The 25552-nt window shown below is 46.9% G+C and overlaps 1 protein-coding gene and 1 long non-coding RNA gene across 2 annotated transcripts in view; both read left to right on the forward strand.

Moving 5' to 3' along the window:
* Nucleotides 1-6659, forward strand: part of LOC142735483 (uncharacterized) — a 36973-nt gene extending 30314 nt beyond the window's left edge. The window contains exon 3 of the long non-coding RNA XR_012880546.1: nucleotides 6546-6659. This is a non-coding gene — a long non-coding RNA (uncharacterized LOC142735483). The remainder of the gene's footprint in view (nucleotides 1-6545) is intronic.
* A 15144-nt stretch (nucleotides 6660-21803) lies between these two features.
* UBE2K (ubiquitin conjugating enzyme E2 K) overlaps nucleotides 21804-25552 on the forward strand; it is a 29729-nt gene continuing 25980 nt past the window's right edge. The window contains exon 1 of the mRNA XM_075859320.1: nucleotides 21804-22073. Within this exon, the coding sequence (XP_075715435.1) occupies nucleotides 22011-22073 (63 nt within the window). The 5' untranslated portion in view covers nucleotides 21804-22010. The remainder of the gene's footprint in view (nucleotides 22074-25552) is intronic.

Below are 25552 nucleotides of genomic sequence, written 5' to 3' on the forward strand. Positions count from 1 at the left end.
CCCACTAAACCGGGTCCCCTTAGTAAGGGTCCGGTGGCCCCTCATAAAAGGGGGAGTACTGTTAGGGATCTGCCAGGTACTTCATCTAGCTACACTCCTGGGATTAATCAATCCACACCTGAGGCCAGACCTGTTCGACTGACACCTTCTCCCACCAACCAGGGTGGCAGGCTCAGGAGTGGGAGAGCCTATCGCGGCCTGGTCTCTCGGAGTTAGCTCCGCCCCTTGCCCTTTATTACCTGCCCTGTGCTCTCCCTCAGTGCTTGTAATTCTTTTGGATTCCTGGCCCCACTGCTGCTTGCTCCAGCCTGCTTCTGCCGTGCTTCTGCCTTGCTGCAGTTCTGCTTGACCTGCTTTGCTTGCCCTGGCTTGCTTCTGTCTCCGTGTCCGCTCGGGTGTACTCACTTCGTCCTGGTCCTGACTGTTCGTTCGCCGCCCCGTTTCCTCGTGGCGTTCCGTGGCTACTGCCCCTTCCCTTGCGTGTTCCCTGTTTGTCTTCCTGTGCACTTAGCCAGCGTAGGGACCGCCGCCCAGTTGTACCTCGTCGCCTAGGGCGGGTCGTTGCAAGTAGGCAGGGACAGGGCGGTGGGTAGATTAGGGCTCACTTTCCCTTCACCTCCTTCCTGCCATTACATTCCCACTTTTAAAACATTTCTGCACCTATAAACGAAGTTAAAATTCTCAACACCTCTAAATATAATAAAGCACCATACACAGCACCTCTAACTATAATAGCGCCATACACTTTGTCCCTGATTATAATAGTACCATATACTGTCACACACACACACACACACACACACACATACACACACACAGACACACACACACCGTGCCCCCTGTAGATAGTGCCCCCATAGCCCCCTGTAGATAGTGATCCCATAGAGCCTCTGTAGTGACGTACATAGAAACCCCTGTAGATAGTGTCCCACATACAGCCCTCTGTAGATAGTGTCCCACATACAGCCCTCTGTAGATAGTGTCCCACATACAGCCATCTGTAGATAGTGCCCACATATGGACTCCAGAACTGCAAGGCAATAGTGCTAACCACTGAGCCACCGTGCTGCCCTACATATAGCTTCCCCTATAGACAGTGCTCTACGTATAGCCCACCTCTGTAGATAGTCTCACATATAGCTCCCCCTGTATATAGTGTCCCACATATAGCCCACTCCTGTAAACAGTGCCCTACATATAGACACCCTGTATATAGTGTCCCACATATAGCCCACCCTATAGAAAGTGCCCTAAAAATATCTCCCCTATAGATAGTGCTCTACATATAGCCCAACCCTGTAGTGTCTCACATATAGCTCCCCCTGTATATAGTGCCCCACATATAGACTTCCCTGTAGATCGCGCCCCACATCCCCACCCCCTGGAGATAGTGGCCCACATATAGACACCCCTGTATATAGTGGCTCACATCCCCACATATAGACCCCCATTGTAGATTGTGCCCCACATCCCCACATACAGACCACCCCTGTAGCTAGTGCCCCAAATCCCCACATATAGACCCCCCCTTTATATAGTGGCCCACATTTAGACGACCCCCCTATAGATAGAGCCTCCACTATAGATAATGCCACTCACAGTTTTATGAGAAAAAAACTAAAAACTATACATACTCACATGATCCCGTTCGCGCGCAGTCCGCTGGCTATGCAGACCTGCTCTCTTCTGAGCAGGTCTGTTGGAGCTGAACGAGCGTCGTCCAATGACGCTGATTGGCGGGACAGAATGACTTGCCCTGTCAATCAGCGCCTTTCAAGCACGGAAGCGGCGCGATTACGTCATCACGCCGCTAGCCAATCAGCATCATTGTAAGACGCTGAATGGTCGGGCCAATCAGCGCAAATGCATGTATTTGGCTGTCACTAGCACCGGGGCCCCGGTGCTAGCGACTCCTACGGGCATGAGAGGGCCTGTGTCACCTGGCCCATATTTGTTGGAGGCTCGGCGGCGCGGGCCCCATAGTAGCGGCGCTACCACTGTAGCAGCCATAACAGCTACAAGCGGCGCCCCCGGGCATATGGGGAGCGCGTGTCGGCTGGCGGCACGGGCCCCCTCAAGCCGCAGGCCCCGTAGGTACCGCTACGGCTGCTACCGCAGTAGTTACGCCACTGCCTCCACCACACACAGAGAACATCATATTGCTAAATAATAAGAAAGGCTTGGGACCGCCATAGTTCGCAGCCATGGGGACCAAATCTTATCAAATTGTGCTACAGTATTTTGTCTAACGGCATTAAGTTTTTCGTAAACCAAAATTTTATTCATGCGATTTTTTTACTGCTGTAATTGAAAGTGACGGCCTTCTCCAATTTTGAGCGACATGTTTACAGTATCTTGTCTAACAGCATTAAGTGGTGCGTTTTTTTTAAGCCGAAGCATGTCAATTGTGATTGCGGAATCACCGGTATTCTTTTGCTGGTTTTCCCCATTCAATTTGATGGGGTTCTAAAACCCACAACAAATAGTCATTTAATTAGACAAAAAAGTCTCACAGGACACATGAATACTTAGGTGGGAATTATAGGTATCAACCACCTACATAAGTTGATAGAGATGGAGACTCCAACAGGAATATATATATATAAACTAGAGAAAAAAAGAGTCCATTGCTACCATTTATGACAAAATAGAAAATTTATTAATTGTAGACAAAACAGAAAATCTAAGAAACAGGTCTATATCTGGATCACCATTAGAATGTACACTATCATAACAGGTACAGAGAGTATACATAGCATGAGAAAATCACATGATCTTTATACCAGGATTAGAAATATATCTACTCAAATATGTACATCTAAAAACCTCCTCTGTCAAAAAAGGAGATAGCAATGGACTCTTTTTTTCTCTACTTTAAACAAATAGTCATTTGTTGCGACTTCTGCGGCGAAATCGCAGTGATTACACCGCAAAAAAATCGCAACTTATGACAAAAGAAACACATACTATACCTTATACTTACCACTGAAGTTCTTCAGGCCAGCTGTAATGACGGGGTAGGGAGACAGACAGGTGAGCCCTAATCTACCCGTCACTCAGTCCCTGCCTACTTGCACGGCCCGTCCTAGGCGACGGCGTACAACTGAGCAACGGTCCCTACACTCAATATGTGCATGACAGACAATCAGACAAGGGTACACAGAAGCTAAGGGAAATGGGGCAGTTGCCCACGGCAAGACCGTGAGCAACAAGAGTAGTGAACGAGCCGAGTAAAACCAGGAGTGTACGAGGTACCAAACGCAGAGCAGGAGCGTAGTCAGTAAAGCCAGGGTCAAAAATGAAGCAAGGTCAATAATGATAGCAGGAGCAGCAGAGCCAGGAAACAGGAAAGAATCACAGGCAGAGACAAGCAGGAAATGAAGGTATAAATAGACCGAGGGCGGAAGCTAGAACCGTCTGGCCAGGCCGTGATAGGCTCTCCCACTCCTCAGCCTCCCAGCCTGAGTGGTAGCAGATCGAGTCACTCTATCAGACTTAAGAGCAGGTGCAGACTGATTAACCACGGGCGTCGACACAGAAGCTGCGTCTGGCAGATCCTTTGCACCAGCCTCCTGGGATGACGTTTCATCCCATGTGACCGCTGCAGCCAAGAACAGGCTGTAGCGGCGGTCACATGGGATTAAACGTCATCCCAGGTGGCTGGCCCTCTGACGTCATTCAGACCGGCCTCCTGGGATGACGTTTCATCCCATGTGACCGCTGCTGCAGCCATTCACAGGCTGCAGCGGTCTCCTGGAGGCTAGCTAATGCTGCAGTTTTCCGCAGCGGACATTCCGGGCGAAAAACTGCACCACAATTTGGTGCAATTGTTTGCCCGGAATTCCCTGCAGCCACCGGGGCGGATAAGCTGTGTACCTTTACGCAGCGTATCCGCCCCGTGTGAAATTACCCTAATTCTCTGCATCGTTTACATGGGACGAAACATCATCCCAGGAAGTGGGCACCATAGAGACCAGACGTGGGAGCAGTAAAGCGTCGCTTTGGTAGACCAGGGGAGGTGAGTATGATATATTTTAAAATTGTTATACTTACTACTTTTCCACACAAAAAATCTCAATACACCGTGTTCCAAATTATTATGCACATTGGATTTAAGCGTCATAAACATTTAATTATTAGTTTTTCAATTAAACTCATGGATGGTATTGTGTCTTAGGGCTCTTTGGATCATTGTAATCAATCTCAGACACCTGTGATAATTAGTTTTCCAGGTGTGCCCAATCAAAGGAAAACTACTTAAGAAGGACGTTCCACATTATTAAGCAGGCCACAGGTTTCAAGCAATATGGGAAAGAAAAAGGATCTCTCTGCTGCCGAAAAGCATGAAATACTGCAATACCTTGGACAAGGTATGAAAACATTGGATATTTCAAGAAAACTTAAGCGTGATCATCGTACTGTGAAAAGATTTGTGGCTGATTCAGAGCACAGACTGGTTCGTTCAGATAAAGGCATAATGAGGAAGGTTTCTGCCAGACAAATTAATAGGATTAGGAGAGCAGCTGCTAAAATGCCATTGCAAAGCAGCAAACAGGTATTTGAAGCCGCTGGTGCCTCTGGAGTCCCGCGAACCTCAAGGTGTAGGATCCTCCAGAGGTTTGCAAGTGTGCATAAAGCTATTATTCGGCCACCCCTAAACAATGCTCACAAGCAGAAATGGTTGCAGTGGGCTCAGAAATACATGAAGACTAATTTTCAAACCGTGTTGTTTACTGATGAGTGCCGTGCAACCCTGGATGGTCCAGATGGATGGAGTAGTGGATGGTTGGTGAATGGCCACCATGTCCCAACAAGGCTGCGACGTCAGCAAGGAGGTGGCGGAGTCATGTTTTGGGCTGGAATCATCGGGAGAGAGCTGGTAGGCCCCTTTAGGGTCTCTGACGGTGTGAAAATGACCTCTGCAAAGTATGTCGAGTTTATGACTGACCGCTTTCTTCCGTGGTACAAAAAGAAGAACCGTGCCTTCCGTAGCAAAATTATCTTCATGCATGACAATGCACCATCTCATGCTGCAACGGTCTTGGACATGCACAGTTCAAGGCAGGGACCCGAAGGAGCCATCTTTGCCTTGGGGTCATTAGTCCGCATGCACCATTTTAGATTTCCAGCTGCAGTCATCATCTGATCATGTGATCGCATTTCGATCTCATATTGGCTTATATGGCCTCTTAAATTGCCAGCCCCAATTCCAACTCTGCATGCCTCCTGACGAAGCAGATGCGAAACGCGCAGTGGGGCAGCGCAGCAGTTAGCATTTACAGGTAATGATATGACAGGGTATATGTTGACATATGATATTTATTATATGGTTTACTTTAATCACACGATCATTGAGATTTATATGTATACAGGTTATCAGCCGGATAAAGAGCCTCGAGTTCATTATTTTCTATTCTATTATATATATACATTACCTATGTCCCTATACCCATGTCAAAATTTGGTTTTCATGGTAGTTACATAGTAATATAATCTGCTGACGCCGGTGTCTTTTTTCTGGTTTTTGATCCATCGATTGTTATTGTATTTTGTATACTTTTTAAGTGTAAAATAAATACAATTATGTTTTTTTATAGGTACTATATATATGACCGTGAGTTTAAGGTCCTAGATTACATTTTATGGTGCATTAACCTGCTAAGCCCAGGGGAAGGGCAATGCTCAGCCTTAGGCCCCATGTACACGACCGTGAAAAATCTCTGTAATTGTGGACCGCAATACGGTCTGCAATTACAGACCCCCCGGTTCTATTGGCCACAGACACCTTTCCGTATCGCTACGGAAGGGTGTCCGTGCTGTAGAACCGTGCCGGGAAATATGGAGCATGTCCTACTTTTCATTCTCTACGGGCCGTGCTCCAATACTTTGTACTTCGCGGGCCGTGATTACGGACACGGCCGTGTGCATGGCCCCATGCACACCACAGTATTTTTCATCAGTAATTACGGACAGTAATTAATGACAGTAATTACGGACCCATTCAATTCTATTGACGGACACCTTTCAGTATTTTTATTGATGGGTATCCGTGCTGAAAAAAATGATAGAACCTGTCCTATTCTTGTCAGTAATTACGGCAAAGACTCTTTCATAGAAGTCTATGGGAGCTTCCGTAAATACGGACGGCTGCTGATGTTCATCCATATACCGTCCGTATTTACGGAAGAATTGCTAGGCAACATGTTGATGACATCATTTGAAACCTCCCTCCTTTTGTACGGATCCGTATATACGGATGCAATACGGACTGTATTTACGGACACCCCTCCGTATATATGGATGAAATACAGATGCCTACTTATCCGTATTTACAGTCTGTATTTCGGGATAGATGAAAATATTGTTGTGTACATGGGGCTTTAGTTCCCTCGAGGTTTCCTCCACAGTGGTTTTTCCTCTCCTGAGTGCTGAAGGTTGACTCTTCGTGAGTCGGGGGTTTGCCATTTTTAGTGTAGTCATAGGTGAGACCATTTAACACCCAATTAAAATGTTTTGTATCTTTATTTTTTCATTCTTGGTTGCAGGGTCCACATATCAGATTTCCATGAAGCCAGACATCTGCCTCCCCACAGGCCGATGGCCTACCCTGTAGGAGCATATTTGCCCCAGTAGTTGCCTCCACTTGGGTAAATAGGATGGAGCAGGTACGTTATAGTGCATGTATGTGTACGTGTCCATGCTCATGAAACACCTGCTTACGCAAAAGCAAGTAGTGATGTGCAATGCTGCAGTGCTGCCAGAAGTCAAATTGTAAAGACCTGTTTTCTCTGTTATTCACTGATCTGCTGTGATGTCCTGCGTCATTTACAATAACAAATTTTGCTGACTGAGCACAGTGGGAGTAGTAGTTCAGTAGACACAGCAATTGACAAAGGGAATGTGTCGCAAATTAAATATATTTTTTAAGTCAGTTACTTATTTTTGTTATATTTTTTACGTTTTTTTGCTGTATTTATTTATTTTCTTCCACAAGGTCTATGGGGCTGGGTAATAGACGGCCATCACTTGAATGTGTTCCGAGTGACGGGCGTGTCTTCCGTCGCTCGCTCTATTCTCCTCCTCCTCCCAGTGCGAAGTGTATGTGAGGAGGTGGAGGAGCGTATTTTTTTGCTCCCTGTAGGAGCGGAATCCCCAATTACACAGCCCCCTGTAGGTAATGCCACACAGCCCCCTGTAAGCAGGAATTTCAGGGCCCCCTACAGCTAAATGTTCTGGGCCGCCCTACCGTGGCACCGCCTGTTAACGGTACTCCGTCCAGCACTATATCATGGTACCCAGGGCCGCCATCAGGGGGGGTATTAGGGGTACTGATGAGAGGTCCGGCCAAACCTAATTGAAAGGGGGGCCCGGCAAACTGCCGCGACTTGCCTTTGGTAGAAAAAAAACAGGCCCCTGCAATGGGGCCCGTTTTTTTCACCAAAAGAATGTCATGAGCTGCGGGCCCCCCTTTCAATTAGGTTTGGCCGGGCCTCTCACATCAGTACCCCTAATACCCCCCCTGATAGCGGCCCTGGGTAGCATGGGGGCCGTCAAACACCGCCGCCCGTGCGACCGATCGCACGCACCCGCAAACTCCCGCGCACCGAATTTTGAGGCAGAATTTGACCTGCCCACACTATCTTGCCGCGTTTTTTTGCTGCGTTTTTTGCCCGCTGCGATTGAGGACAGCAGACAGAAAACGCAGCGAAAAATGAATTTTCTGCCTCCCATTGATTTCGATGGGAGGTCAGAGGCAGAACCGCGGCAAGAAAGGACGTGCTGCTTTTTCTTTTTTCCGCGACTGGCTCCCATTGATTTCAGATTAAATCAATGGGAGGCGGTTTTGGAAGTTGTTTGGTGCTGATTCTGATGCAGTGTCCGAGTCAATATCAAGGCCCAAAAACTCTGTCAACTGGGCCTTATTGTTAGGGCTTATTCAGACGAACGTGTAATACACGGACCTATGTTACTCTATGGGGCCGTGCAGACTGTCAGTGATTTTCACGCAGCGTGTGTCCGCTGCGTAAAACTCACGACATGTCCTATATTTGTGCATTCTTCGCGCATCACGCACCCATTGAAGTCAATGGGTGCGTGAAAATCACGCCCAGCACTTCCGCAGCCGTATAAACTATGAATGAAAACAGAAAAGCACCACGTGCTACAAACATACAAACAGAGTGTCATAATGATGGCGGCTGCGCGAAAATCACGCAGCCACGCATACACTGCTGACACACAGAGCTGTTATGGACCTTTTGCATGCGCAAAACGCCACGTTTTTGCCAGCGCAAAAAGCACACGCTCGTGTAAATCCGGCCTTAGGGTAGGAACACACTAGGCATGAACACTGCGGATTTTATGCAACACATTTTATTATGGAAAATCCGCAGCGTATTACAGTCGCAGCAGAGTGGATGAGATTTGAACAAATCTCATTCACACGCTGCAAAAACAATGGACCTGCAGTGTGGCTTTTTAAGCCGCAGCGTGTCAATGAATTCTGTGGAATCGTTGCTCCTCTGTTGCGGAAATGCTGCGGTTCTGCCGCAAAAATCACAAATGAGAAAAAAAAAAAGGTACTTTTTTCTGAGCTTGGTGGTTTAAGTGGCTTGTGAACTAAGTGGAGTTCTAAAACCGGAGTTGAAAAGAGGAGTTGAAGCCCCAGTAAGTACTCTTCTTTTTCTTTGACAATTGTTCGCTGTTTTGGTGTAACTTGGATAATGGATAGCAAGATTGGAGGTTTTCTTCAGTGCACAGTTTGTCATATGTATACACGACTGGAGCCGGAGTTCCAGGGTGAATATCTCTGTGGCAGATGTGAGCATGTTGTTCACCTGGAAGCTCGTATTAGAGATCTGGAGGAGCAGAATGCAACACTGAGGAGGATAGACAATTTTGAGCGGAGCTTGCTGCTCACAGAGCATGCAGTTAGTGGGTTAGAACTGGAGGGTGAAGACATGGGTGAGCAGGATCAGGTAAGTAGCTGGGTTAATGTAGTTAGGGGCAGTAGAAAGGGGTCAAAGACAAGGAAGGCCGATCCGGTTTCTGGCATTCCAAGCAAAATTGCCAGGTTGGGTGATGATGCAAGGGTGTCAGTCTCAGAAAAGGCAGCCCTAGTGGATACTGATCTCCCTAACAGCCGGGAGAACAGCCCAGCTAGTAGTCGGCGGGATGGTAATGCAGGCAAGCCAAGACAATTGATAGTTGTAGGGGATTCTATAATCAGGAAGACGGATAGAATAATTTGTCGCCAAGACCGCCTCAACCGAATGGTTTGCTGTCTCCCTGGTGCCAGGGTTCGGCATGTGGTGGAACGGGTGGACAAATTGCTGGGAGGGGCTGGTGATGATCCAGCTGTCGTGGTCCATGTCGGTACCAACGACAGAATAAATGGTAGGTGGAGGAGCCTTAAGAATAATTTTAAAGAACTAGGCTACAAGCTGAAGGGAAGGACCTCCAAGGTTGTATTCTCAGGAATACTGCCTGTGCCATGCGCATCACAGGAAAGACAGCGGGAGCTTAGGGAGTTAAATGCATGGCTGAAGTCTTGGTGTAGAGGAGAAGGATTTGGGTTCCTAGAGCACTGGGCTGACTTTTCATTGGGGTACAAACTGTATTCTGCAGATGATTTGCACCTAAATGGAAGGGGGTCCGCTGTGCTGGGGGAGAGAATTCTAGCTGGGGTGGCGGAGTATTTAAACTAGGGCTGAGGAGGGAGGTCAATGTAGAAAAAAAAGGGGTAGCCAGGTTAGAGAGGGGTCAGACTATATTGGTGGGGGGAGAAACAGAATGTGGGGAGAGGACTAGACAACAAGATAAGGAGATCCTTTCGTTACAAAACATCAGTGTAAATAAAAAGGACCGATTAATGTCAAATCACATTTCTGATAATAAAAGTGAACAACTGACAGGCAAGTTAAAGTGTATGTTCACAAATGCCAGAAGTCTAGCAAGCAAAATGGGGGAGCTGGAGGCCTTGATACTGGAAGAAAATATAGATATAGTTGGTGTTGCTGAAACATGGCTGGACTCTTCACATGACTGGGCTGTAAATCTACAGGGTTTTACACTTTTTCGTAAAGACAGGACAAATAGGAAAGGTGGTGGTGTATGTCTGTATGTGAGAAGTGATATGAAGGCGAGTGTGAAAGAGACAATAGTGGGTGAAGACTGTGAGGAGGTTGAAACCTTGTGGGTGGAACTAGAAAGGGAGGTAAACACTGAAAAAATTACTTTTGGTGTAATCTATAGACCCCCCAATATAACTGAGGAGATGGAAGGTCAGATATATAAACAGATGGAGCGGGCTGCACAGGCGGGTACTGTAGTGATAATGGGAGATTTTAATTTCCGGGATATTAATTGGTGTCATGGTTCGGCTTCAACTGCAAAGGGGAGACATTTCCTCAACCTGTTGCAGGAAAATTTTATGGGCCAGTTTGTGGAAGACCCGACTAGAGGTGAAGCTCTGTTGGATCTGGTCATTTCTAATAATGCAGATCTTGTTGGGAATGTCAATGTTCGTGAAAACCTCGGTAACAGTGATCATAATATAGTTACATTTTACCTATACTGTAAAAAACAAACGCAGGCTGGGAGGGCAAAAACATTTAATTTTAAGAAAGCCAATTTCCCCAGGATGAGGGCTGCAATTCAGGATATAGACTGGGAAGAACTAATGTCAAATAATGGAACAAATGATAAATGGGAGATTTTCAAATCTACTTTGAGTTATTATAGTGCAAAATTTATTCCTACAGGTAATAAGTATAAACGACTCAAATTAAACCCCACATGGCTTACACCTTCTGTGAAAGGGGCAATACATGACAAAAAAAGGGCATTTAAAAAATACAAATCTGAGGGTACAGCTGTAGCCTTTGTAAAATATAAAGAGCTTAATAAAATCTGTAAAAATGTAATAAAATTAGCAAAAATACAAAATGAAAGGCAGGTGGCCAAGGATAGTAAAACAAATCCTAAAAAATTCTTCAAGCATATAAATGCAAAAAAGCCAAGGTCTGAACATGTAGGACCCCTAGATAATGGTAATGGGGAGTTGATCACAGGGGATCAAGAGAAGGCAGAGTTACTAAATGGGTTCTTTAGCTCTGTATATACAACTGAAGAAAGAGCAGCTGATGTAGTCGGTGCCAGTGCTGTTAATATATCAGTTGATATACTGAATTGGATGAATGTAGATATGGTCCAAGCTAAATTGAATAAAATAAATGTGCACAAGGCTCCGGGACCAGATGGGTTACACCCTAGAATTCTTAAAGAGCTTAGTTCAGTTATTTCTGTCCCCCTTTTCATAATATTCAGAGAATCTCTAGTGACTGGTATAGTGCCTAGGGACTGGCGCAGGGCAAATGTGGTGCCTATTTTCAAAAAGGGCTCTAGGTCTTCCCCGGGTAATTATAGACCAGTAAGCTTAACATCAATTGTGGGGAAAATGTTTGAGGGGCTATTGAGGGACTATATACAGGATTATGTGACAATAAATAGCATTATAAGTGACAGCCAGCACGGTTTTACTAAGGACAGAAGTTGTCAAACTAACCTAATCTGTTTTTATGAAGAGGTGAGCAGAAGTCTAGACAGAGGGGCCGCTGTGGATTTAGTGTTTTTGGACTTTGCAAAGGCATTTGACACTGTCCCCCATAGACGCCTAATGGGTAAATTAAGGACTATAGGTTTAGAAAATATAGTTTGTAATTGGATTGAGAATTGGCTCAAGGACCGTATCCAGAGGGTTGTGGTCAATGATTCCTTCTCTGAATGGTCCCCGGGTTATAAGTGGTGTACCCCAGGGTTCAGTGCTGGGACCACTATTATTCAACTTATTTATTAATGATATAGAGGAAGGGATTAATAGCACTATTTCTATTTTTGCAGATGACACCAAGCTATGTAATATAGTTCAGACTATGGAAGATGTTCATGAATTACAGGCAGATTTAAACAAACTAAGTGTTTGGGCGTCCACTTGGCAAATGAAGTTTAATGTAGATAAATGTAAAGTTATGCATCTTGGTACCAACAACCTGCATGCATCATATGTCCTAGGGGGCGCTACACTGGCGGATTCACTTGTTGAGAAGGATCTGGGTGTACTTGTAAATCATAAACTCAATAACAGCATGCAGTGTCAATCAGCTGCTTCAAAGGCCAGCAAGATATTGTCGTGTATTAAAAGAGGCATGGACTCGCGGGACAGAGATGTAATATTGCCACTTTACAAAGCATTAGTGAGGCCTCATCTAGAATATGCAGTTCAGTTCTGGGCTCCAGTTCATAGAAAGGATGCCCTGGAGTTGGAAAAAATACAAAGAAGAGCAACGAAGCTAATAAGGGGCATGGAGAATTTAAGTTATGAGGAAAGATTGAAAGAATTAAACCTATTTAGCCTTGAAAAAAGAAGACTAAGGGGGGACATGATTAACTTATATAAATATATTAATGGCACATACAAAAAATATGGTGAAATCCTGTTCCTTGTAAAACCCCCTCAAAAAACAAGGGGGCACTCCCTCCGTCTGGAGAAAAAAAGGTTCAAGCTGCAGAGGCGACAAGGCTTCTTTACAGTGAGAACTGTGAATTTATGGAATAGCCTACCGCAGGAGCTGGTCACAGCAGGGACAGTAGATGGCTTTAAAAAAGGGTTAGATAATTTCCTAGAACAAAAAAATATTAGCTCCTATGTGTAGAAATTTTTCCTTCCCTTTTCCCTTCCCTTGGTTGAACTTGATGGACATGTGTCTTTTTTCAGCCGTACTAACTATGTAACTATGTAACTATGTAACTTACCCCGGCCGTAGTCCTGGTGACGCGATCCTCTATTCTTAGCGCAGCCCGGCCTCCTGTCATGACGTTTCATCCCATGTGACTGCTGCAGCGGTCACATGGTCTACAGCGTCATCCCAGGAGGCGGGGCTACGTTCAGAAGAGAGAGATGCGTCACCAGGACTACGGCCGGGGCAAGTCGAAACTTTTTTTTCCCTGCAGGATTCCCGCAGCGGACAAGCTTCACGAAACCTGCGCCACTATTTGGTGCGGTTTTGCTGGCAGAATTCCCTGCGGCTACCGGGGCGGATAAGCTGTGTAGTTTTACTCAGCATATCCGCCTAGTGTGTCCCTTATGATGTCGCTCCTGGAGCTGCTGCCGGTCTCTAAATAGGCAGTTGGTTAAGTAGAATTTGGAATTATTTTTTTTTGTGAACCAGCTTAAAAAAATACAAAACTTTTGTGTTAGGGCCTGTTCACATCACCGTTCGCTTCCGTTCCGGGGTTTCGTCTGAGGTTTCTGTCGGGTGAACCCCACAAGGGAAAGTGAAAGTGACAGCACAGCTTCCATTTCCGTCACCATTAGCGCAGTCGACTGCGCTATAGATTCCGTCCGAAAACCAGCCGGAATGGTGACGAACGGAAACCATTAGCGATGTTTCCGTCACCATTGAGATCAATGGTGACTGAAACGGAAGCTGTGCTGTCACTTTCACTTTCCGTTGCGGGGTTCACCCGACAGAAACCTCAGACGGAACCCCGGAACGGAAGCTGTGCTGTCACTTTCACTTTCCGTTGCGGGGTTCACCCGACAGAAACCTCAGACGGAACCCCGGAACGGAAGCGAACGGTGATGTGAACAGGCCCTAACACAAAAGTTTTGTATTTTTTTAAGCTGGTTCACAAAAAAAAAATAATTCCAAATTCTACTGGACCAACTGCCTATTTAGAGACCGGCAGCAGCTCCAGGAGCGACATCATAAGGGACACACTAGGCGGATATGCTGAGTAAAACTCCACAGCTTATCCGCCCCGGTAGCCGCAGGGAATTCTGCCAGCAAAACCGCACCAAATAGTGGCGCAGGTTTCGTGAGGCATGTCCGCTGCGGGAATCCTGTAGGGAAAAAAAAGTTTAGACTTGCCCCGGCCGTAGTTTAGGGCAACGCGTCTCTCTCTCTCCTGAACGTAGCCCCGCCTCCTGGGATGACGCTGTAGACCATGTGACCGCTGCAGCAGTCACATGGGATGAAACGTCATGACAGGAGGCCGAGCTGCGCTAAGAATAGAGGATCGCGTCACCAGGACTACGGCCGGGGTAAGTCTAAACTTTATCAATTTAAAAAAGTACCTTTTTTTTTTTCTCATTTGTGATTTTTGCGGCAGAACCGCAGCATTTACGCAACAGAGGAGCAGCGATTCCGCAGAATACATTGACACGCTGCAGCTTAAAAAGCCAAAAGCCACACTGCAGGTCCATTATTTTTGCAGCGTGTGAATGAGATTTGTTAAAATCTCACCCACTCTGCTGCGACTGCAATACGCTGCGGATTTTCCACAATAAAATGTGTTGCATAAAATCCGCAGGGTTCATGCCTAGTGTGTTCCTACCCTAAGGCCGGATTCACACAAGCGTGTGCTTTTTGCGCGCGCAAAAACGTGGCGTTTTGCGCATGCAAAAGGTCCATAACAGCTCTGTGTGTCAGCAGTGTATGATGCGTGGCTGCGTGATTTTCGCGCAGCCGCCATCATTATGACACTCTGTTTGTATGTTTGTAGCACGTGGTGCTTTTCTGTTTTCATTCATAGTTTATACGGCTGCGGAAGTGCTGGGCGTGATTTTCACGCACCCATTGACTTCAATGGGTGCGTGATGCGCGAACAACGCACAAATATTGGACATGTCGTGAGTTTTACGCAGCGGACACACGGACACACGCTGCGTGAAAATCACTGACAGTCTGCACGGACCCATAGACTAACATAGGTCCGTGCGAGGCGCGTAAAAATCACGCGCGTTGCACGGACGTATTACACGTTCGTCTGAATAAGCCCTAACAATAAGGCCCAGTTCACAGAGTTTTTGGGCCTTGATATTGACTCGGACACTGCGTCAGAATCAGCACCAAAAAACTTCCAAAACCGCCTCCCATTGATTTAATCTGAAATCAATGGGAGCCAGTCGCGGAAAAAAGAAAAAGCAGCACGTCCTTTCTTGCCGCGGTTCTGCCTCTGACCTCCCATCGAAATCAATGGGAGGCAGAAAATGCATTTTTCGCTGCGTTTTTTGTCTGCTGTCCTCAATCGCCGCGGGCAAAAAACGCAGCAAAAAAACGCGGCAAGATAGTGTGGGCAGGTCAAAATCTGCCTCAAAATTCTTTAATGAATTTTGAGGCAGATTTTTTTTTGCCTGCAAAATACTGTGTGAACAGGGCCATACATAAACAGCACTTTGAGATAATTTACTCACTGTGTCAGAAGAGCTGCTCCCACTCCAGTCCTCTTCCAGGCGAGGTCTTCGGTCCAGACGTCCAGTCCTTCACCTCCAGCCAGGCTCCAGGTAAGTTTTGTCCATGTGTGTTCGCGGGTGCGCGCGCGGGCGATCGCGGGTGCACGCGCGGGCGATCGCGGGTGCGCGCTTACGGGCTTTCGCGGGTGCGCGGGCGGACTCGAGTGCGGGCGTTCGTGGGTGCGCGCTCGCGAGTGCGCACGCGCGGGCGTTTCCTTGTGCGCGCGATCGGGTGCGCGCGCGCGGGCGGACGGTTTGACGGCCCCCCCATGACGAGGGATGGGGAGGGGGCCCGCAGCAGCAGCAGCTCACGACATTCTTTTGGTGAAAAAAACGGGCCCCATTGTAGGGGCCCGTTTTTTCCTAACAAAATAATGTCGCGGCAGTTGCCGGGCCCCCCTTTCAATTAGGTTTGGCCAGGCCCCTCACACCAGTACCCCTAATACCCCCCTGATGGCGGCCCTGCCTGTAAGTAGTGCCACACAGCCCCCCGTAGGTAATGCCACACAGCCACCTGTAGGTAATGCTACATAGCCCCCTGTAGGTAATGCCACATAGCCCCCTGTAGGTAATGCCACACAGCCCCCTGTAGGTAATGCCGCTGTAGCCAATCACAGGAAACGTCATCCCAGGAGACCGGGCTGCAAGACAGCAAAGGGACGCGTTGCCATGGCTACAGGTAAGTATGAATTATTTTTTTACGTGCAGTTTTCCGCAGCGGACATTCCGGCTGAAAAACTGCACCACAATTTGGTGCGGTTTTTTGGCCGGAGTTCCCTGCAGCAGCCAGGGCGGATACGCTGTGTGCTTTTACGAAGCGTATCCGCCCTGTGTGAACATAACCTAACAGTGACAGCCACTGCACTAACCTTCTGATGGCGGTCCGTTCTGTCAGATGCAGATCCTACACTGCTGTAGTGGCCAGTGTCAAAGGTAGGCACATGGCAGGTTTGTTCATAAACTTTTGGGTCAATTATTGCTCATTAAAGCTTGCATAGGAAAGACAGCTATAAATAAAAATGTCAAAACACATATGTATAGATCGCAAAGCTGTTTTTAAAGGGATAGTGTCACGAAAAAAAAATGTTTAAGATGTTTTTGCTTTTAGTATGTTATTAAAATAAATTTGATTTATTTGTGTTTTTGTGTTGTACTTTTTTTCTTTTTTCTTACTTTTACTTCTCTATGGAGGCTGCCATTTTTTTTTAATCTCTGTATGTGTCGATTAACAACACATACAGAGATGGAATACGGCACATACATCCCCATAGTGAATGCGAACGGGAGCCGTTCCATTCACTATAGCGTACGCTGTCTGTTTGGGAACGGTGTATGCCCCGCTCCCACACAGTCCAAAAGGAAGTTCTTCGGCCGAGCGACATCCGGAGCCATTTTCATTTGGACCGGAAGCTGCGGCCGGACAGTAAGATGACTACTTCCGGTCGCGGCTTCCGTCCATATGTTCAGAAGCAAGGACTAGGAGCGGAGGGAGAAGACGGAGCGGAGGCAGCGGCAGGAAAGTTATGTTTGTGTATGTTCGTGTTATACTGTGTGATTACCACTGTATCTAATCCTCCTACACTGTGCATTCGCTCAAAAAATGGCGGCACACAGTGTAGGAGGTTTGAACATTCAACCCCCTCCTTTCTCCTGGCACTAGCCAGGAGAAAGGAGGGGGGATTGTTTGAGTACACTAGAGCGAGTGTGTCTTCTCCAATTTTGCAGCATAAAGCAATGAGGTTACTTTACCACATGCCAATGCTGCAATTTTGTGAATTGCTCCCTCTAGTGACCAGCACATGGAAATGTTATAAATTAGAATCTAATTTATAATATTTCCTGACTTGTGAAAAAATTAAAAAAATTAGAACAATGTGTAATAATTTATATACTAACAGTTTAACTAAAAAAAAAATAATTCTAGCGACGCATTCCCTTTAAGATCCAGAATACAAAAAAAAGTACCAAAATGATTAGAACATGGCTCACATGCCACAAGGCACAGATGATTCCCTATAACCCAGTCCCATTGTTCACTCTCCTGAAGGCAGCCATGCCTCCTGGTCGAATCCAGCCATCTTTCACCATGCAAAGTGGTCTGCCATACTCCCAATTTATATACCGAATTTGCATTACAGATGTTTTCCCACTATAGGGTAATTGAGTGACTCTTTAAAAACTGGACTATTGAGCTAAGTCTAGCAGTTTGCGCCTAACGCTATTTATTATGTCAGTGAGAGTCTGACTATAGGGACCCCCACTGATCCTGAGTACGAATGGGCCACACTGCCATTTGATAACTTTCCGATCGCTGGGACCCCCACCGATCATGGGAACGGGGATCCTGAATCCCCCCGTTACTCCTCATTGCTCAACCGCAGTAAGGAGGACATTGAATGGAGCGGCATCAAGCATGCGCGCTTGCCACTGCATTCAAAGTCTATGGGAATGACGGAAATAGCTGAGTTCCGCGCTTGACTGTTTCCGTCATTCTGAGGGTATATGCATACGACCTCTTTTCAGACGTAATGGAGGCGTTTTACGCCTCGAATTACACCTGAAAAGAGGGCTTCAATACGTCGGCAAACATTTGCCCATTGCTTGCAATGGGTCTTACGATGTTCTGTGCAGACGAGCTGTCATTTTACGCGTCGCTGTCAAAAGACGGCGCGTAAAATTACGGCCGCCTCAAAGAAGTACAGGGCACTTCTTGGGACCTAATTGGAGCCGTTTTTCATAGACTCCAATGAAAACCAGCTCCAATTACGTCCGTAAAAGACGCAGCGAAAAACGCGTGCACTTGTAAAAACGTCTGAAATTCTGGAGCTGTTTTCTCCTGAAAACAGCTTCGTAATTTCAGACGTATTTGGCGTTGTCGTGTGCACATACCCTAATAGACATTGAATGGAGCAGGTGGTGCATGGTGAATGGTGAATAGGTGATAATTTATGATTCTGGGAAAACTCTAAAAGTTTTCGCTGATTTTCCCTGAACAGCGGCGATGTCGGCCATCCGCTGTGCATGGAATATAGCCACATTCATCTGAATGGAGTCGTGCAGCAGTTCCCTGCAGGAGGCGTCACTGTGCAGGGGAAATGCTGATGGGACCTCTGTCCCTTTGTTTTGGGACTCAGTGGGAGACATGGATGTTGTACCATTACTGATCAGAATGTTATCCTACGGATATAACATAATATTCTTATAAGGGAATACCCCTTTAAATACAAACTTCCTGACCATTTTGCCAGGCTTTTCATGATCTGTGTATGACGTAGGCAGCATGTTATTGCATAGTTGCCAACACTCCCGAATTTGCCGGGACTGCCCAGAATTTACAGAGACAATCCCGGCAAATTACTGTCCCGGACGTGTCCCTGCAAACCCCGGCCCTTATATTCAATTGTATCTGCATCCTCAGGACGCAGATACAATTAAATCCTATGGCGGAGCAGGGAACTATCCGCTCCCTGCTCGGTCATTCACTAGGCTGTGGCCACGTCAGGCCTGCAGCCTATAAGACGCTGGGACAGGGTCCCTGCGCATGCCGGCACGATGATGTCACCGGTCACAAGTGACATTATAGCGAAGGCCTACGCATGGATCCCATCTCGACACCTCATGCAGTACTGACGAGGCTGTGAAGCTCCGTTCTTTGCGAGAACGGGGCTAGTTGAGTATACGTTTTTTTTTATTTGTTTGGGGGCACCTGGGCACAGGTGGGTATGACACTATCTACAAGGGGGGCTGTGTAGCACTATCTACAAAAGGGGGAGTGTGTTCCACTTCTTTAAAGGGGAGTGTGTGGCACTATCTCCAAGGGGGAAGTGTGTGGCACAATCTACCTTGGGGGAATGCGTGGCACTATGTACCAGGGTGGAGTGTGTGGCACTATCTAAAAAGGGGGGAGTGAGGTACTATCTACATGGGACTGTATGGCACTATCTACGGGGGGGCTGTGTGGCTCTATCTACAGGGGGCTGTGTGGCATTATTTACAAGGGAGTTGTGTGTGGCACTATCTACAAGGAGGGAGTGTGTGGCACTGGCTAAAAAAAATGGGGTATGGCACTATGTACAGGTGGCTGTGTGGCACTATGTACAGGGGGCTATGTGGCACTATCTATGTGTGAAACTATTTACAAGAGGCTGTGTGTGGCACTATCTACAGGGGAAAAATGCTAAATTAGCAGTACATCACAAATCCCAGAAACATAAAGAAAGTAGTTTAACTGCGTACAAACTTGGTGCAAGCAGTGTCGAGAAGTAGCCATTCCAACTCCAATATAACGACAATATCTGGAAAAAGCGCAGCACACTTTCTTGAAATAGTAAAGCAAAGAAAGCCTTTTATTTCACCATAACATAGTGACGTTTCAACCCAAGCATTGATCTTTCTCATGCAAAAGACCCATACTTGGGTTGAAATATCGCGATGTTATGATGAAATAAAAGGTTTTTATTGCTTTACGATTTCAAGAACGTGTGCTGCGCTTTTTACAAGTATTGACTATCTAAAGTGGCTGTGTGTGGCACTATCTACTAGGGTGTGTGTGGCACTATCTACAAGGGTGTGTGTTGCACTATCTACAAGGGTGTGTGTGGCACTATCTACAAGGGTGTGTGTGGCACTATCTACAAGGGTGTGTGTTGCACTATCTACAAGGGTGTGTGTTGCACTATCTACAAGGGTGTGTGTGGCACTATCTACAAGGGTGTGTGTGGCACTATCTACAAGGGTGTGTGTTGCACTATCTACAAGGGTGTGTGTGGCACTATCTACAAGGGTGTGTGTGGCACTATCTACAAGGGTGTGTGTGTGTGTGTGTGTGTGTGTGTGCCACTATCTACAAGGGTGTGTGTTGCACTATCTACAAGGGTGTGTGTGGCACTATCTACAAGGGTGTGTGTTGCACTATCTACAAGGGTGTGTGTGGCACTATCTACAAGGGTGTGTGTTGCACTATCTACAAGGGTGTGTGTGGCACTATCTACAAGGGTGTGTGTGGCACTATCTACAAGGGTGTGTGTTGCACTATCTACAAGGGTGTGTGTTGCACTATCTACAAGGGTGTGTGTGGCACTATCTACAAGGGTGTGTGTGGCACTATCTACAAGGGTGTGTGTTGCACTATCTACAAGGGTGTGTGTGGCACTATCTACAAGGGTGTGTGTGGCACTATCTACAAGGGTGTGTGTGTGTGTGTGTGTGTGTGTGTGCCACTATCTACAAGGGTGTGTGTTGCACTATCTACAAGGGTGTGTGTGGCACTATCTACAAGGGTGTGTGTTGCACTATCTACAAGGGTGTGTGTGGCACTATCTACAAGGGTGTGTGTTGCACTATCTACAAGGGTGTGTGTGGCACTATCTACAAGGGTGTGTGTTGCACTATCTACAAGGGTGTGTGTGGCACTATCTACAAGGGTGTGTGTTGCACTATCTACAAGGGTGTGTGTGGCACTATCTACAAGGGTGTGTGTTGCACTATCTACAAGGGTGTGTGTGGCACGATCTACAAAGGTGTGTGTGTGTGCCACTATCTACATGGGTGTGTGTGGCACTATCTACAAGGGGTGTGTGTGGCACCATCTACAGAGGGCACTGTGGCATTATCTACAGGGGGTGTGGTACTATCTACAGAAGGCACTGTGACACTATCTACAGAAGGCACTGTGACACTATCTACAGAGGGCCCTGTGGCACTATGGATTATCTACAGGGGTGAGTGTGGCACTATCTACAGAGGGCACTGGCACTATCTCCAGAGGGCAACGTGGCACCATCTACAGGGTGTATGTGGCACTATCTCCAGAGGGCAACGTGGTAGCATTCTCTACAGAGGGCACTGCGGAACTATCTACAGGGGGCACTGTGGCAATATCTACAGGGAGCGGTGTGTGGTACCATCTACACTGGTTTTTACGCTGCCAGTAGTGTCAGCACATATCGCCTAGTCCTAGTGATAAAGTGAGACATCACCTATGTGTAAACAACCGGATAACCGGAGAGATACCGGCCACCATAGTAGTTGTCAGCCAAACTAGTACAGACATATATGTTCGATTATTTGAATGCAGAAATTCTGGGGAAAGCCACGCCCACTAGCCACACCCAGCAGATATGCTCAGCAAAACCAGCGATATAAAGTCCATGAGTGCAAGGGACGCTTGAGACGTGCTGAGCCTGACAGCACTGGACCGCACATCTGCGATGTATAAAATAAATACATAAAAATAGAACAAGAAAAAAGTTGGCCATAGCAACCAACCAGATTCCAGCTTTTATTTTTCCCAGTGACTGTTACAGAATGGAAGAAATGATCTAATTGGCTGCAGTTGTGAACACCCCCTCCACTACTTCTCTGTCCTAGATTTTATTCCGTGCTTTTTTAGCAATTTCTCTCCAGGGCCAGCGCTGCACATCATGTGACCAGGCCGGCGCCTATCAGCCTATGACTGCTGTGGGTCTGGCCCACGTGATGTCCCTCAGAGCTCTGTCAGGAAGTTCTTCCTGCGGCCGCCACCCGTGCACTGCGCATGCCCCGGCCACCATTTTGCCGTGTAGTGTTGTGTCGGGGGCTCGTTCTCCGGGGCGGGGGAGGCTGTGGAACCAGGGCCCGGAGATTACTGCAGGAAGGCCGGAGCATTTGAGCTATTCATTCCGGCGTCACATCCGTTGAAAAAGCAGATCAGCGCCAGGACAGCACCTCAGCAAACATGGCCAATATCGCAGCGCAGAGGATCAAGAGGGAGTTCAAAGAAGTGCTAAAAAGCGAGGAGGTGAGAGGGGGCTCCCGGCTGTCCTGTCATCCTGCCCGGCCTCATGTGTGAAGCTGAGCAGCTAATGTGTATGACTACTCCGGAAACCATGAACACCGTGCATTACTATATAGCCTTGTCCCTCTGCCAGTCATGCCCAGTCACATGGAGACAGTCTATGGTGGGAGACTAGCTGGCATCATGAAGCCTGGTGTGTCCGCTATACCCACTTCCCATTGAAAAATCATTGTCACCCTTGTATCAATGGGGCGCGTGTCTGGCGGGATGTGATGTGTGTCGTGATTATTAACATGTGGCGATAATCTTCATATCTAATGCTGAAGATTCTTCATTTTTATTAAGAGATCACAACGTACATATCCAGTAATTGTGCCAGGGAAATGGTGGCCGCGTGCGACCGGGTGTTCTGAGTATCTCCTAAACGGTGTACAGAATACTTGACCTCTGTTATTGCGCCACTGGCTGCTATGTGTATTCTATAAATCAGGACGAGGTCTAAGGCCTCGTTCACATCTCCTATTTTTCTTCCGTTGGAGGTATGTCAGACGGACTCCCGACGTATACCTCTGACAGAAAGTAGCGAAGGATCCCGCTGTATAGGCATACAGTGGAAGACGTCGCCCAAGCCACCCTGGCAGAGCGCTACCTGAAGAGATGTACCCGGAGAAGCTCTTGACATCACTGTCCATATATGGACAGGGACTCTAGTTTACAGCCCCCTGACTTCACTGTCCATATATGGTAAGGAGCTGCCCCAAGGCTGGTGTCCCTGAGAGGAGGTTCAGGTAGCTCTCCATGGTATACGTTTAACGTATACCTCTGATGGATGCCGTTCAGTGGCATCTGTCATACATAGGCTCCCGTGTTAAAATAACGCTTGCAGCGTGATATGCGTTTTTATTTTTTGTGGGATCCCTTTAGGATGGAATAATGGGCGAGCGCACAGCCCCAGTAATATCCTGACATGTCACATCATGTGTTGTGTACGCTATTATGGAAGAGGACTAATATGTTGAGAGACTCTTTCTCCGATACAGACCTCTCGCATGGATTCTGCTCCACCTGTAACAGGAGTCCCCCTGAACTCAACAGGAAAGCATGCCCTTTAGGCCCAGTTCAGTTTTTTGGCGCTGATTTTGTCATGTAAACAGTGTCGGAATCTGTGCCAAAAAATTTCCATAGCCGGAAAAGAAAAGCGGCACGTTCTTTCTTGCTATGATTCCGCCTCTGACCTCCTATTGAAATCAATGGGAGGCAGAAAAAGCGTTTTTTCACCCGCAGCGCTCAATTGCCGCAGGCGAAAACCGCGGCAAGAAAGTGCAGGCAGGTCAAAATCTGCCTCAAAATTCCTAACGGAATATTGAGGGAGATTTTGTCTGCCTGCAAAATCCTCGGCGTGAACAGGGCTTTATTGTGATTAGTGCTTCCCTTTCATCTGACTGGCCACGAGTGTTCGCAGGACCCCATTAAGCAGGAAAGATGCAGCTGTGTTCTTCATGCGCTCCGCTAACGTGTACAATTGATTAAATCTCAATAGTTACGATCGTCTCAATATGTAAATAATCGTAGGCGACCACTTTTGAAAATCAAAATCGTGATCTTCAGGAATACTACAAATTTTGACCATAAAATCTGCAAGTCGCTGCGTGTAAATGCAATTATTCGATGGGCTGGCAGTATAAACCGCCTGTCTAGACTTCGGTGCCCCATGTAAACACGCTTCCTATTTTTATTCTATAGGTTTCAAAGTTAAGACGTCAAATGTTACGCAGGTTTGATGCGTTTACTTTGAAACCTAGGGAATAAAAATAATAATTTGCATGAATACGTTTGTGGCGGTCTTTCTTCTTTGCTGTATTTGGGACGCCTTCCCTAGACACCAGCATTACTCCGAAAAACGTAAAGTGCCGTCCCTGCTCTAACTGCCCATCCTGCGCTTTCCTCCGAGCTTCTCTATATAGAAAATAACTTCCCAGCTGAGCTGCTCAAGAGAAGGAAAAGTCCAGAGCTCTTCTATACAACCAGTCTGAAACCACTGCAGCTACGCCCTGGATCCACGATGTCCACTATAAAATCAGTGATTACTGGGGATTATATCGTGGACATCGTGAATCCGGTGTGTAGCCGCAGAGTTGTGCTCCGCTCCACAAGTCAGACTCGGTCACTAAGTTGCTACCTTTCTAGTTTTCCATTGTTTCTACTTCCCAAGGATGGCGATTCAATTGAAAGTGGCAACTACTGACAAGTGCCCCAGGTTTCTGGGCCTAGCAATACCACTTCAGGGCTTCAGGCTAAAATAATCTCTTGGAAGCCTTTGGCTCCCTAAATCTAAAAATTTTAGTGCTAGATTTTTTTATTTATTTTTGGTTGCCAAATTAAAAATGATAATTTTTCGATGTAAATGACTGTGTAGTGACCGCAACATTTACATTATATATCCCAAAGGAGTTTTCAATCCGCTTTCCAGGAGTCTTAAAGGGAACCTGTCACCAGCATTTGACCTATTAAACCAGCAATACCAGGGGGTAGTGGGTGACAAATCATTTCTATATAACCTATAATTGTCTTCTTAGTCGGCTCTGTAGCTTTGGTTTTCAGCTTTTTAGTGTTCCTGCACCGTATGCTAATGAGCATAAGAGTCATATCTTCATTCCTCAAGTCTTTCTGAGTTTACCCCGCCTCTGTACGTTTGATTGACAGCTCCTCGCCTTCCCCCAGCGCACAAAATCCAGCGCTTGTGCATTGATGTTCCCTTCTGGTGTGTGCGCACAAAGGGACACTGGATTATTACGATAAAAGGCGCAAAATGTTTGCAGACAGTTTTACAGTCGGAGGAGGAGTTTAGGAGAGGGGATAACGGTAATTAACTTATGATAGCAGCGGCCCGTGAGGGATAAGTAAAGTTCAATAGGTGAAATGCTGGTGACAAGTTCCTTTTAACCTCTTAACGCTGAAGGACGGATATATCCGTCCTCAGCAGCTGCTAGTTCGCGCAGGAGGACGGACATATCCGTCCTGTGATGGCGCGGGTACTGACAGTGTACACACGCGATCAGCGGCAGGAGCACGGCTGTTATACACAGCCTGGCTCCTGCTGCAACTGCCGGAATCGAAGCGCGCTCCGATTCCCGGCAGTTTAACCCATTAAATGCCGCTGTCAATAGCGACAGCGACATCTAATGTGTTTGACAGAGGGAGGGAGCTCCCTCTTTCACCCCATCGGCGCCCCCGCAAAGAAATCGCGGGGCGCCGTCGGGTTTCCATGGCAGCCGGGGGCCTAACAGAGACCCCCAGGTCTGTCTTCAGCAAATGCCTGTTAGGCATGGCCTAATAGATTGCCTGTCAGTTTTACACTGACAGGCAATAATGCTTTGATATACTAAGTATACCAAAGCATTATATATGGTTTCGGCAGATCACATAGTGAAGTCCCCTGATGGGACTAAAAGAAAAAATGATAAGCAGCTAAATAAAGTTTG

Source organism: Rhinoderma darwinii, chromosome 1 (assembly GCF_050947455.1).
Source record: "Rhinoderma darwinii isolate aRhiDar2 chromosome 1, aRhiDar2.hap1, whole genome shotgun sequence".
Classification (NCBI taxonomy): Eukaryota; Metazoa; Chordata; class Amphibia; order Anura; family Rhinodermatidae; genus Rhinoderma; species Rhinoderma darwinii.